At 45.8% G+C, this 15,303-nt stretch overlaps 1 protein-coding gene across 1 annotated transcript in view; it reads left to right on the forward strand.

The window, feature by feature from the left end:
* Positions 1-4,421: 4,421 nt before the first annotated feature.
* GUCY2C (guanylate cyclase 2C) overlaps positions 4,422-15,303 on the forward strand; it is a 65,974-nt gene continuing 55,092 nt past the window's right edge. Inside the window, exons 1-4 of the mRNA XM_052640866.1 lie at positions 4,422-4,638; positions 8,912-9,024; positions 10,728-10,792; positions 14,183-14,395. Coding sequence (XP_052496826.1) covers positions 4,422-4,638; positions 8,912-9,024; positions 10,728-10,792; positions 14,183-14,395 — 608 coding nt within the window. The remainder of the gene's footprint in view (positions 4,639-8,911; positions 9,025-10,727; positions 10,793-14,182; positions 14,396-15,303) is intronic.

Here is a 15,303-nt window from a genome sequence, read left to right on the forward strand (position 1 = left end):
TTGAACCCACCTTATTCCACATCAGTCATCCCCTCAAACGTGGACACCTGGTGTTGCATCTTAACTTTCATGTGTTTAGTTATTTTGGCTGCACTGGGTCTTCGTTGCTGCATGCAGCCTTCCTCTAGTTGCAGCAAGCGGGGGCTTCTCACTGCGGTGGCCTCTCTTGTTAAAGAGCACGGGCTCTAAGCACTCGGGCTTCAGTGCTTGTGCACGTGGGCTCAGATGCAGGATATTCCAGGACCAGGAATAGAAGCAGGGTCCCTTGCATTGCAAGGCAGACTCTTAACCACTGGACCACCAGGAAAGCCCTGATGTCCTACCTCCTAGCATTTTGTCTTCCCCATATTGCTACACCATAATCAATAAGTGCCCCAATACCCTTTATCGCTTCATAAACTCTTCTGTACACTTCCAGGCTAGATTGAGAGAAGGAGGGTAATGTGTTAGGAATGGGGTGCAGAGTGGTACAAAGACTCTAGTAATGTTTTATAGGCTATAATGTATATAAGTGAGTGTTCATTTTATTGTTCTTTTAGTTGGTGTATGTTTATTGCAGATATGCCTTAACATGTATGATATACCTCATAATTTAAAATAAAAAGTAAAAAAAACCTACCTCTGTTCCCTTGAGGCCTGTATCATCAGCCGCAATACACACTCTCCCTTTTTGTCAACCACTGTCGTTACTGAAGGCCTGGTTGTCCTCCCTAGAGGATTCCTCTCCAGTAAGGGCCTGCCATCAATCTGGTTGATTTTCATACCCAGGAGGTGACTGTGTAACAGGCTGGACGCTGAGTTCCTTGAGCTCCTCTGTTTAGAGACATTTTCCCTCCCTGCTCTCAGCCACCTTGAACTGCTCAAATCAGTAATGCAGAAAGCCCACCGTTTAATGTAGAAAGTCCGCCCTTTAACGGCAGACTGTACCCTTCCAGGTGTTTGTTTGTTTCAGTTGTCCCCTCTCCGCCTGTTCTGCCTCACTACTCTACCCTTCAAGCCCCTTCTCTCTCTCTCTCTCTGTTGTGTTTTTTTTTTTTGGCTTTGCCTCATGGCATGCCAGAGAAGGCGCTGGCACCCCACTCCAGTACTCTTGCCTGGAGAATCCCATGGACTGAGGAGCCTGGTGGGCTGCCGTCTATGGGGTTGCACAGAGTTGGACACGACTGAAGCGACTTAGCAGCAGCAGCAGCATGGCATGTGGGATCTTAGTTCCCTGACCAAGAATTGAGCGCTCCCTCCCTGTGGTGAAAGCCCTAACCACTGGATCACCAGGGAATTCCCTCAAGCCTCTTCTTGATGGCTTTCCCTCACTCCCCTCCTGCATGCTCTTCAGTCTTTAAATCCAGTTTACGTCTTGTAGTCCATCTCCCCACTATTTTGGCTTTCTTCATTTTTTTTTTTAATCCATTTGTTCTTTCATTGCACGTCCCTAGAAAAACTCCAGGTTAAGCCCCGCCATTCCCTTTGCTATACCTGCTCTAGAGCAGCTCAGAATGCCTGGAGAAAATCATAAATCTAGGCTGAGTAGGACCACCATAGATTCGGTCACTCATCTCCTTGTCTCCCTACTCACCACCGCCAAACAACCTTAGGACACACCTCTTATCAGTCCCTTCTCTCACTCATCGTGGTAACTTTTCAAGTCCCTCCCTTCTCAAGCCTCGGACTAGCCCAGCTCTCCTTTCATTCTCAGCCGATGAGTCACCTCCTTCAGAATTATTAAACAATCATACATAAACAATCTCATCTTCCAGACACAAGTCTAGAAATATACTTGTATATATGAATCTGAGCAGAGCCCTGCAGCGCCTTCCTCATTGCAGACCCTTCTGTGTTCTCCTTTCCTCCCTTTAGGAAAAAAAAAACAAACCTTAGTTTCCTGGCCTGTTTCAGAAAACAGACTCAATCAACTAATCATTGAAGAAGGGGAGAAACGGGAGCTAAGAAGAATCAGTCAAGCGAGGAAGGTGATAACAACTTGAGCAAGAAGTAAAACTGAAGCATGGGATCATAAAGTCCTAGTTCTCCTTGAGAAAAACATATAACAATGTCTGACACACGTCCTTAAGTTATTTTTTAGAGAAACCAGACCACCCCTCGACTTAGGTGGAAACTGCTGACCCTAAACATGTAGATCCTAGCCTGGTTGGAGCTGGAAAATGCATGATTGAGAGTCTTGAAATGCCACCATGTCAACCTTCTACCCGTCAGAAAAGTGTCCATGAACTAATCACACACCCTGCGACCCTAACCCCAACACTGTCGTTAAAATCCTTTCCCTGAAGACCATCGGGAAGTTTTGGTCTTTGAGCATTAGCTGCTTGTTGTTCTTGCCTGGCGCCTGTAACAAACACTGTATTTCCCTTCACCACAACCCACTGTCTATAGACTGGCTTTGCTGCCTGTCTTCCCTCCTTGGTATCCATAAGTTTGTTTTCTGTGTCTGGGTCTGTCTCTCCTTTGCACATAAGTTCATCTGTATTGTTTTTCTCAAGCTTCCCAGGTGGAGTTACTGGTAAAGAACCCGCCTGCCAATGCAGGAAATGCAAGAGATTAGAGTTTGTGCCCTGGGTCAGGAAGATCCCCTGGAGGAGGAAATGGCAACCCACTCCAGTATTCTTGCCTGGAGAATCCCATGGACAGAGGAGCCTGGCGGCTACAATCCATAGGGTTACAAAGCGTTGGACATGGCTGAAACAACTGCGTACATACCATTTTTCTAGATTCCGCATGTATGCATTAATATACGATATTTGTGTTTCTCTTTCTGACTTACTTCACTCTGTATGACAGACTCTGGGTTCATCCATGTTTCTGCAAATGAAACAATTTCATTTCTTTTTATGGCTGAGTAACATTCCATTGTGTATATGTACCACCTCTTTTTTATCCATTCCCTTGTTGATTAAAGTTCCAAAGTCTTAATGGTTTACAGAAAATTCCCTGGCTTACCCTCGCTTACTCCTCTGGCATTCTTTATTGCACGGGACTAGCTTTCTTCACTCCAGTCGTACTGTATCTCTTTCAGTTCCTCAAACATCCATGCCACATCTTGCTTCTGGGTCTTTGCACAAGCTCTGCCCCTGCCCACATTCTCTCCTTCTCTTCCATTCAGCTAACTCCTGTTCATCCTTCAAGGCTCAGCTCAAAGGACACCTCCTCAGGGAAGCATGCTTGACTCTCCAGAATAGGTTAGGTTAATCTGTCATACAGCCATGAAATTAAAAGATGCTCCTTGGAAGGAAACCTATGACAAACCTGGACAGTGTATTAAAAGCAGAGATATCACTTTGCCAACAAAGGTCCGTGCAGTCAAAGCTATGGTTTTTCCAGTAGTTTTGTACTACTTGTGAGAGTTCAACCATAAAGAAGGCTGAGCACCAAGGAATTGATGCTTTCAAACTGTAGCGCTGGAGAAGATTCTTGAGAGTCCTTTGGACAGCAAGGAGATCAATCAGGCAATCCTAAAGGAAATCAACCATGAATATTGATTGGAGGGACTGATGCTGAAGCTGAAGCTCCAGTACTTTGGCCACCTGATTCAAAGAGCTGACTCATTGGAAAAGACTCCGATGCGGGGAAAGATTGAGGTCAGGAGGAGAAGGGTGTGACAGAAGATGAGCTGGTTGGGTGACATCACCAACTCAATGGATAGGAGTTTGAGCAAACTCCAGGATATAGTGAAGGACAGGGAAGCCTGGCATGGGAATGGAAAAAATCAGACAGGACTTAGGGACTGAACAGCATCAACAACAACTGGTCATGTGCTCCCGTGGCACTCTGCACTGTTTTTGATTATTGAGTTTAGTTATTCATAATGACTTATTTAATCTTTGTCTTCCCCACCAGAATGCATGTTCCATGAAGACATTAATGTATCCATATCATTCATGGCTGCCAGTGCCTCACAGAGAGTCAGGTCTCAATAATAGTTGCTGACTTGGGTAACTGAAACACAGATCGTCCTAGTTTGGTTTCAGTGTGCAGCTAAAAGCTAATAACCCTTCATATTTGTGCTTGCCTTAAACACTTTGACCTTTATTTTCCATTTCCAAAGTGTTTTTGGTGTGTGCAATACCGCCTTCTTCCTCTTTTCCCCTTTTCTCCGTGATGTGTCACCAATTGATGTTTTTTAATTGGGTGAGGCACAGGTAATCTCCCCGTTTATAACTCTGACCTTTCTGTGAGCAAACACACAGAGTGAACTTTGGTTTATCTCCCACTATAATGTAGCTGCTGATTGCCGGCAGGCAGGCTGTCTCCTACGGTCCACGTGACCAGTGGGGTGACCAGAGAGAAGCGTGGGGAAGAGTGGACTGAGGGACCCAGCGACAGGCTGTCGGGCTGGAGCTCCTGCCTCCTTGAGAGCCCCGAGTGAAGCCAGCGAGCCCGAGGAGCATGGTGCTGAGGTGAGGGAGGTCATGAAGACGCCACTGTTGGCCTTGGCTTTGTGGTCACTGCTCCTCCGGCCGGGGCTGCCGTTCTGGACCTCCCACGTGAGTCGGAACTGCCAGGATGGCAGCTACGAGATCAGCGTCCTGATGATGAACAACTCGGCCTTCCCAGAGTTCCTGGACAGCTTGGAAGAGGTGGTGAAGGAGGGAGTGAAAATCGTGAGGCAGCGTCTGCTTGAAGCCGGTAAGAATACGGTAACAGAACTCTCCCTGTTACCTCCTCTGGAGCCAGAGTGCTGCTAAGTGAAGACCTCGCGTTCTTTGCCTGATCACCCAGCCTCCTCTAAGTGCCCTTCTCTCTCAAGGCAGTAGATCTTCAGAAAGAAGGATTTGAGCCCTACCTCAGTGAGTTCACTCATGATATACTCTGCTCTAATAATGGGTCCAACCCATGTGTTTGCAGCAGTGAAATAACCCCCAAATAAAACTGGATTTACTACTGAGTGTCAGGGCCTTGTGATTCCTTCTGCATCATCTCAGAGACAGGATTTGGTCTGGACTTGAGATTTCACAGGGTTGTCTATCAAGAAGATGAATCAAGTAAAATTCCTACAGATGCTGAGTCTTTGATGAAGATTTTTAATCCATCTATTCTCTCTTTGCATCTCTGGTGGCGATTCTTATAAGATGCAGTTGATGTGATAAATTTACAATCAAAGTCACTGTATGCATGCTAAATCCCTTCAGTTGTGTCTGACTGGTGTGACCCCATGGACTGTAGCCTTCCAGGCTCCTCTGTCCATGGGGATTCTCCAGGCAAGAATACTGAAGTGGGTTTCCATGCCCTTCTCCAGGGGATCTTCCCCACCCAGGGACTGAAGCTGTATCCTGCATTGTAGGCATATTCTTTATTATCTGAGCCACCAGGGAAGCCCCAAATTCAGTGTAGCAGTCCTTTATTTTACTCCTGTTTTAGGGGGATGCGAAAATTATTTTTTATGTTTTATTGAAGTATAATTGATTTACAGTGTTGTATTAACTTCTGGTGTACAGCAGAATGATTCAGTTGTTTATATATATTTTTTTTTCTCCTATTCTTTTCCATTGTGGTTTGTCAGAGAATATTGACTATAGTTCCTTGTGCTATACAGCAGGACCTTGTTATTAATCCATCCTATCTATACTAGTTTGTGTATATCTCTTAATTATTAAAATAAATTATAACATTAGGTAAAACATGTATGATAAAGTGAAAGTTATCACCCCTGATAATTTCCAGTCACCTGGATATTTCCAGATTCTTTTCATGTGCTTCCAAGTTTCTTGTTGTTAAGAACACCATTGGAGTCACTACAGCACACCAACACTTTTCTGACCTTCTTCATTTCACATTATTCTACAAGTGGCTTTCTTGGAGTTGCTTAATCTTCATATATCATGTGAATGGATGTCCTGTATCTCTTAGATACCCTTCCAGATCATCTGGTAATTCCCTACAGTGGGATATTCCCTTGTTTTTTAGTTTCTCGTGATCATTTAAAAGCTGCTGCAATAACTTCCCAGGTGGCTCAGTGGTAAAGAAACCGCCTGCCAATGCAGGAGATGTAAGAGATGCGGGTTCAATCTCTGGGTCGGGAGGATCCCCTGGAGGAAGACAGGGCAATGCACTCCAGTTGGAGAATTCCACAGACCAAGGAGCCTGGCGGGCTGCAGTCCATAAGGTCACACAGAGTTGGACACAGCTGAAGCAACTTAGCACTCACAACAATAAACATTTTCACATACATTGTTTCACCATCCTCCCATGCTTTGAGAGGAGATTGCCACAATTGTGATTACTGAGTCAGTGACTGTTTCATACAACTTAATAGTTATTTATGGATGAGGATACATCCTCTAAGGAGAGAATGTCTCAATTTTCTTTATTTAAAATTCTGTGTCAATAGCAGCAGTAGTTGTCATACATCATGGATGTGTGATAACTGTCTTCTGTACAATATACACTTCTTCAACCCTGTCTGAGACCAGATTCAGATGTAAACGGATGGATCTGATCTAGAGCTGTAACGTAACTAGGAGGTCACTTAATAAAACCCCCTTCTATGGGCAGTGTGGTGTAGTAGAAAGAACATTTGATCTGAAGTCCGAGGACCCAAATTGGTGTCCGTTTTCCAGAGCTTTCTCTCTTTGTGACCTATTTCTCTTGATCTACCTGAGCTCGGTGTTCTTGTTTTTTGAGTACCTGTCAGGTGCTTGGTGGGGCTTCCCAGGTGGCTCTAGTGGTAAAGAACCTGCCTGCCAAAGCAGGAGACGTAAGAGATGCGGGTTCGATCCCTGGGTCGGGAGGATCCCCGGAGGAGGGCATCCAGCGCACGCCAGTATTCTTGCCTGGAGAATTCCACGGACAGAGGAGCCTGGCGGGCTACGGTCCATGGGGTCTCAAAGAGTCAGGCAGGACTGAAGCACCTTAGCACACACACACGGGTGCTAGGTAAGATATATCATCTCTTGACTCACCACAGCTCTGTGCAATCAGCATTGCTGACACTGTTTCACAGCAGAGGCTTAATAACTTTGCTGAAGTCATACAAGTTGTCTCTTTGAAGTAGGAGTCAAACCTGTATCTGTCTGATTCCACAGAGTGTATCGTGTCGCCACTGTAAGAGCTTTACCCACCATGAACTAACTCGCTCATTAAAATAAAGTGGTGGAACATTGTGGTTAGAAGCAGAGGTTTGGAGTCAGACAGAGGCCGATCACGTTCCAGCCTTTTATCCAGCCGTTTATCACCTGTGACCTTGAGCAAGTTATACTTAAATTTTCCGAGCTTCAAGTCCTTCACCTATAAAATCATAGTAAATAGTTTCCTCCGGTGAGTATGGTGTGAATTAAATGAGGAGATTCACGTAAAGTACTTAATTCGCCGACTGATCCGTACTGTGCACTTACTGAATTTGTGGGCACTCTTACTGTTGTTCTTGTCAAGGACGTTGAATGATGTTGTTGCTGCGCTCTTGCTGCTGTTAGCAGAACAGGTTACCCTGCACATAAAATAAACAGCGCAGTGTGTTGCTCAGATATTGACCTCTGAACTCACATTACCCGAATTTGCACTCTGCTCCATCATTTACTGGTTGAGTGACACTGAGCGAGTTGTTGATTGTAAGTTCAGTCATCTCTTTTGTAAAATAGAGTCAATAATGGTGAGAGGCCTTTGCATGGACTTAGTAAGAGGAAGATCAGAAGGTGGGGGCGGTGAAAGAGTAAACCGAGGCCCAGATTTCTGCATCTGATGATGCGTTTTGTCAGATGGATGGTCATGCATGGTAAACTCAAGAAATGCAGCTTGTGAAGGAAAGGTGGATTCATGGTCTAAGCTTATTAAGTGCTGATGTTCAGGAAAATTTAAGACCGTATACTTAAGGGCTAACTTGAGCAATAGAAAGAGTTCACATGTTGGTGATGTCCAAGTGGAAGAGAGCAATATTTTCCCCGAGTACTTTGGAAAGCTTTGTGGGTTTGGAAGAATACACAGGACTTGGTGGAAAACTTTAAAACAAGATTCCTTCAATCTTAGGAAATCAACTTCCCAAGGTTGTATGTGCCATGGCCTCAACCTGGTCCATACCCCCCACCTGGTCCATACCCTCCACCTGGTCCATACCCCCCACCTGGTCCATACCCTCCACCTGGTCCATACCCTCCACCTGGTCCATACCCCCCACCTGGTCCATACCCTCCACCTGGTCCATACCCTCCACCTGGTCCATACCCCCCACCTGGTCCATACCCTCCACCTGGTCCATACCCCCCACCTGGTCCATACCCTTCACCTGGTCCATACCCTCCACCTGGTCCATACCCCCCACCTGGTCCATACCCCCCCACCTGGTCCATACCCTCCACATGCTCTCGTGCTGAGAGGGTCCCTTTCCTAGACTCCAGAGCCCATATCCAAATACACTTTGGTCCCGTCCCATCCTCAAAGCTCTCCATAGGAGAGAAAGCATTTGGGATCACCCTGTATTCTATAACATCCCCCTCACCCTCCCAGCACTGAGATCTCATGGTATGGTGTGCAGATGGCAAGCAGGATAGGGTTGAAATGACACCTGAGGAACTGCTTATAAGTTAAGCTTTAATTTGAAGTCCCCATCCCATTGTCTAAAAAGTGTTCATTGGAGGCCTCCCCGGTGGTCCATGGTTAAAGACTCCACACTTCCACTGAAGGGGGTGTAAGTTCGATCCTTGGTTAGGGTACTAAGATCCCACATGCTACACAGCGTGGCCCCAAAATAAAAATAAAAACAATATGCTAAAGTCATTAAAGTAATAATAAGGAAGAAGTGACAGGGAGTGACATAAGAACTCAGAACTCAAATATTTCTAGGCTTAAAACTGGATATACAATTCCACCCCCCTCCCCACATCAGTTGGCAAAAGATAAATCTCACAGCCAGTATAAACTTACTGAGAAATAACACTAGTCTTCTCTTTTCCCTCATTCTGCATCACAGGCCTCAATGTGACCGTGAATGCTACCTTCATCTATTCAGAAGGTGTGATTTATAAGTCCAATGACTGCCGGAGCAGTACCTGTGAAGGCCTCGACCTCCTCAGGACTATTTCAGTGAGTGCCTGCCTCTGCGGGGTCAGCTTTCACCCTCCTGCCCTGGGGGAATGGTGGCTGGGCTCTCTGACCGTCCGCCAGCATCCCACCTGTCCTCCAGCATCCCACCTGTCCACCAGCTTCTCTGCTGTCCAACAGCATCTCCCCTGTCCACCGGCATCTCCCCTGTCCGCCGGCATCCCACCTGTCCTCTGGCATCCCACCTGTCCACCAGCATCTCCCTTGCCCACCAGCATCTCCCCCGTTGCCTCCAGCTACCCAGCTGATTTGGAGATGGGGTGCTCTGACTCTCTCCCCATCTATTTTCCAAGTGAGAGGGCCCTCCAGGAATCCAGGAAGGTAGGGAGCACCTTAGCTATGTTGTCTGTACACAGTCAGTGGTATGGAGGGGGATTATTTTGTTTTCAATTGTTTATAAAAGTTTAAAAAAAATTGAAGTGTTGGTATTAACTGATCTGCCTTTGTGTCCCCTCAAGAAATACCCAAGGTGCCCTGTTACAGAAATATGTTCCAAAGCCCTATGTGCATGTGTCCCCAGTCATGTCCAACTCTCTGGGGCCCCGTGGACTGTAGCCCGCCAGGCTCCTCTATCCGTGGGATTCTCCAGACAAGAATACTGGATTGGGTTGCCGTGCCCTCCTCCAGGGGATCTTCCCAACCCAGGGACTGAACATGCGGCTCCTGCCTTGCAGGCGAATTCTTTACTGCTGAGCGACTGGGGAGACCCCCAAAACTCTACACCAGAGACCTATTGCAAGTCATCACCGTATACATGGTCACAGATTGATTGTTTAAGAGCAGAATCTGAAACCTAACTTTAAAGTAGCAACTGTAATGTCAAAACCTAGAAATAGGAAGAGAGAGATCCTTGCCTACTTCCTCCTCCCAACCCCAGCCCTAACCCCAACCAGACCTTTACGGAGCTGAAGAGTGTTCCAAGCTCTCTAGAGGCAAGAAGGCTGTGAGATGCCCCTCTACGACAGAAACCTAAGGAAAAGCCCTTCATAAAGCAGAGTGCTGGGCACAGAGCATGGCTCTGAAGCTCTAATCAATAACATAGAATCAACTTGATTGGCCACACTCATGTCAGGAGGCGTGGCTCATTACAGTCGCCGTTTTAAATCGTGGAGGGTGCGGAGTGAGCAAGAGTTGAATACACTCCACTTTGCAGTTCTGCGAAGGTGTGTCTCCTCTTTGTACCTCTCCAGAGGTAGATGTAACCTGGTTCTCCAACACCGTCGATGGAATATTCCTAGTCGGGTGCCCCTTGAGAAAGGGTGGATTATGAGATCTATAGTCTTCGAAGCAGTTACACTGCATTTTGTTCTCTGCAGCCCTGCTTGTCGCTTCCCCTAAAACCGGAACTTGCCCTCTCTCTCCACAGCCCCTCCAAATCTAGTCTGTTCACCACATGGCCTACAGACACTGCTGATGTTACAGCTGCCTGTGCCTCTTTAGCCACTGGACGTCTTCCCCTTAATAAAGAGAGTCCAGGTTCATGTTTGGACAGCACAGCTTCAGCAGAATTCTCTTCCCTCCTTCCACAGCCTCTCCCAGCTCAGACATCTCAGAGATGTTAGAATGAGAGAGAAAAGCCCACTTTCCAACCTTCTCAGAGCCTCCCCCTTGCCCCCTTCTTTCCTGTACACTGATTCATGTTTTATTTTTAGGGATTAGTTGTTTGTTTGTTTTTTCTCCTACAGAGTAAAAAACAGATGGGCTGTGTCCTCATGGGGCCCTCGTGTACCTATTCTACCTTCCAAATGTAGTAAGTAGCTTGGTTTGTTGTTGTTTTCACACCCCTGTGACTTGAAGTCAGGACGAAATCATCAATATTTAAGTGATTTATCAAACAGCAGTCTAGTTCAGGTAATACAGTCAGCAGTGCAGGGCCCTTGTATTCTGCAGCCTCTCTAATAACTGTCATGCCCTCATCCAGGTAACTCTGCCCTTGTTCAGTGTGGGGTGAGTGACAGTACCTGTTCCAGTTCAGTTACTAACATCTGAGCATGAGAAGCAAAATGAAGAGTAGGGATGAAGTTGCAGCGTCCCTGGTGGCTCAGTCTGTAAAGAATCTGCCTGCAGTGCAGGAGACCTGGGTTTGATCCCTGGGTCGGGAAGATCCCCGGGAGAAGGACATGGCAACCTGCTCCAGTGTTCTTGCCTGGAGAAGCCCACAAGCAGAGGAGCCTAGAGTCCATGGGGTCGCAAAGAGGCATACTGAACTGACTTAGCACGAGAAATGAAGTTAGACTCCTGGCAAAATTCAGGGACGATAGTGAACTTGGATAATTTGAAAATTGAATAAATGACATATGAAGTGTCATTTGTTGCACTGTGTCCGACTCTTTGCGACCCCGTGGACTGTAGCCTACGAGGCTCCTCTGTCCGTGGGATTTTCCAGGCAATAGTCCTGGAGTGGATTGCCATTTCCTTCTCCAGGGGATTTTCCCAACCCAGGGATTGAACCCGGGTCTCCCGCATTGTAGACAGACGCTTTACCATCTGAGCCACCAGGGAAGTCTTCCCAGACGCAAACACAAAGGAAAGCACCCTAGGGCCTCGGCAGGGCGCTGTTCCATCCTTAGGTCTGTAACAATAGGAACAGTGGTAGGATTCTTATTTCATAGTGCTATTTGAGGATTATATGAATAACATACTAAAGTACTTTACACAGTGCCCATATCAACTTAGAAGGAGAAATCTTCCAGTATGTTTTAGAGGGAAAATACTTCTCTGGCTTTGGGAAAATCGCCCCCATCCCTCTTGTTTGTCTCTTGCAGTGTAATTCTCACTACCACAAAATACTTCGTTCTGCCAGATTACCCTTCCCCAATAGAAATCCCTCCCACGTGCCTTTCTTTAGGTTCCATCTCCCCCTGAATCAAGATCACTCTTTGTCTACACAGAGAAAACCTTTAATAGACCACCAAAGATGGAAGGGGATGTTGATTTCCTTTCTCAAATACATATTAAACATCTTCATATGAACTTGGCAGCCCAGAGATACTGAGGTGAACAAGCCAGGTGTGATCCTCACCTTCATGGTGCTTGCAGTCTAGTGGAGGAGACAGAGATTAAACAGATTCTCTCTCAAATGATTACCTGGTGTCAGGTATCAAAGGAAGTTCTCCTGATGGATAAAGAGATTTAATCTAGGACCTGATGGATCAGTAAGAATCAACCAGACAAAGAGGCAGGGGCACAGCATTTCTGGCATTTGTAAAGACCCTGATAGAAAATAAAGCTTGATATGTTTAAGGCATGGCTGCAGCCATGAAATTAAAAGACGCTTGCTCCTTGGAAGAAAAGCTATGACCAACCTAGACAGCATATTAAAAAGCAGAGACATTATTTTGCCAATAAAGGTCCATCTAGTCAAGGGTATGGTTTTTCCAGTAGTCATAAATGGATGTGAGAGTTGGGCTATAAAGAAAGTTGAGCACCGAAGAATTGATGCTTTTGAACTGTGGTGTTGGAGAAGACTCTTGAGAGTCCCTTGGAGTCCAAGGAAATCCAACCAGTACAGCCTAAAGGAGATCAGTCCTGAATGTTCACTGGAAGGACTGATGTTGAAGCTGAAACTCCAATACTTTGGCCACCTGATGCGAAGAGCTAACTCATTTGAAAAGACCCTGATGCTGGGAAAGATTGAGGGCAGGAGGAAAAGGGGATGACCTAGGATCAGATGGTTGAATGGCATCACCAACTCAATGGAGATGAGTTTGGGTGGACTCCAGGAGTTGGTGATGGACAGGGAGGCCTGGTGTGCTGCAGTCCATGGGGTCCCAAGGAATCGGACATGACTGAGTGACTGAACTGAACTGACTTGATATTTAAGGAACCACGAGTAGATCCATGTGCCAAACAGGAGAAGGAAAACCATAAAGTCCTCAGGTGATGCCTGTCTCAAAGGTAGTCTGAAGCACCTGTGTGCTCAGTTGCTAAGCTGTGTCCAACTTTTTGGGACCCGGTGGACTGTGGCCCGCCAGGCTCCTCTGTGCATGGGATTTTTCCAGGCAGGAATACTGGAGTGGGTATAAGAGCTGAAAATAAAGCAGTGCATGGAGGGGAATTTCAGGGACATCTTTTCGGCTTCACAACATTTGTAATAGCTGTGGTGGCCCATTTTCTGTTTTTCTTAGCCCTACGCCCCAAAGTCCATATGTCCTAGCCTAGATGTTAGGACAACCCGATGAAACTCATCTTAGAATAAATCAAAGTAACCAAGCCACGTGTGTGTGTACCTGTGCGTGCTAAGTCACTTCAGTCATGTCTGACTGTGCATTTCGATGAACTGTAGCCCACCAGCCTCCTCTGTCCATGGGATTCTCCAGGCAAGAATTCTGAAGTGGGTTACCACACCCTCCAGGAGATCTTCTGACCCAGGGATCTCACCTAGTCTCCTTCATTGCAGATAGATTCTTTACCATCTGAGCCACCAGTGAAGCCCAGAGAAGGCAGTGCGTGTGTGCAGGCTAAGTCGCTTCAGTCGTGTCTGACTCGTTGCAAGCCTATGAAGTGTAGCCCACTAGGCTCCTCTGTCCATGGGATTCTCTAGGCAAGAATTCTGGAGTGGGTTGCCATGCCCTCCTCCAGGGACCAGGGATGGAACCCACGTCTCTCCTGTCTCCTGCATTGGGAGGTGACCACTAGCACCACCTGGAAACCAAGCCACGAGTATGCTTAGAATGTAGTATAGGTTCAGTGCTGCTGCTGCTGCTAAGTTGCTTCAGTCGTGTCCGACTTTGTGCGACCCCATAGATGGCAGCCCACCAGGCTCCCCTGTCCTTGAGATTCTCCAAGCAAGAACACTGGAGTGGGTTGCCATTTCCTTCTCCAATGCATGAAAGTGAAAAGTGAAAGTGAAGTCGCTCAGTCGTGTCCGACCCTCAGCGACCCCATGGACTGCAGCCCACCAGGCTCCTCCGTCCATGGGATTTTCCAGGCAAGAGTACTGGAGTGGGTTGCCATGTTCAATAAATATTCTTTAAATTCACTTGAGTGAGAGGGACCTATGTAAGTCAAATACATGCTTGAATGACCCTATTTCATTCTTGTCATTTCCACCCACATGCTGAAACAGATTAAAGAAGGATCTTACTGGTGCTACTTAAGTTAATCCTGATATTGGTTTATTTCTCACCTCTTGGCACAGCCTTGACACAGATTTAAACTATCCCATGATTTCAGCTGGGAGTTTTGGATTGTCATGTGACTACAAAGAAACTTTAACCAGAATGATGTCTCCAGCTCGGAAGCTGATGTACTTTTTGGTTGACTTTTGGAAGGGCAATTTTCAATTCAAACCTTTTCCCTGGAACACTGCGTATGTTTTCAAGAATAGTACAGAGACTGAGGACTGTTTCTGGTAAGCAAGACCGTTAATATCCTTCTGACATTTAGCCATAAACCATGGAGACAAACCATAAACTCTCAGCAGACCCCTAGTTATTATCAGATGCTCGTTCCATGAAGTAACAGCATGGGAATGGAAACCAACCCACTTTCTTACATGCAACTGGTACATAGTTTACATTTAACTGATTTCATTCTTAAGCTGTAAATATATTTAGATAAGGCTGTTTGTTACACCTATTTGAACTAGATCTATTAAACACAGTTCTCTGAAGTAGGTACCCCTTAACTTCAGGTCAAATTGAAATTTCACTTAGAAGCATATGACACTTCCTCTGATTTCATGATCTAAATCAATAGCAACAGCTAATGTTTCGTATTAATAAAAAGGAATCATATGGAGCGTGTTATATGTCTTGAGAACTCGAAAAGATGTTTTTTGAACATATTTTCAAAAAGTTACCTTTTCTTATAGAGTCTGTTAGTTAACAATGATCTGTTTTCCTTGCCTCTGTGTGATTGACACCAAGTGTCTATGTAATGGTAAATACATTGACTATTTTTCTAATTCTTTCCAAATGGCATAAGTGAAGTAGCAATAAATATAGCTTTGATGAAAACTTTGGTTCCACTAAAAGTGGTTAGAAGTGAATAAATAAGTAAAAGCAAAGGGGCCGAAAGGAACGTGATGTCATCAATATAATCCTCATTCATTGCATGTGTGACACTCTTGGCAGTTTTGAAAGTACTTTCACGTTAGTTTTGTCAATTCCCCACAGTAAACCCTCTGTAGAAAAGAGGACAAGTACCATGATCTCTGTTTAAGGAGCATGGAAATCAGACATGATAGCAGAGAACATGCTTTCTGCCTGTCCTACACAACAGGTTAGAAATCATTTCTCTCACAGCTTTTCAGAGGAA

The sequence above is a fragment of the Budorcas taxicolor genome, chromosome 5 (genome assembly GCF_023091745.1).
Source record: "Budorcas taxicolor isolate Tak-1 chromosome 5, Takin1.1, whole genome shotgun sequence".
NCBI lineage: Eukaryota > Metazoa > Chordata > Mammalia > Artiodactyla > Bovidae > Budorcas > Budorcas taxicolor.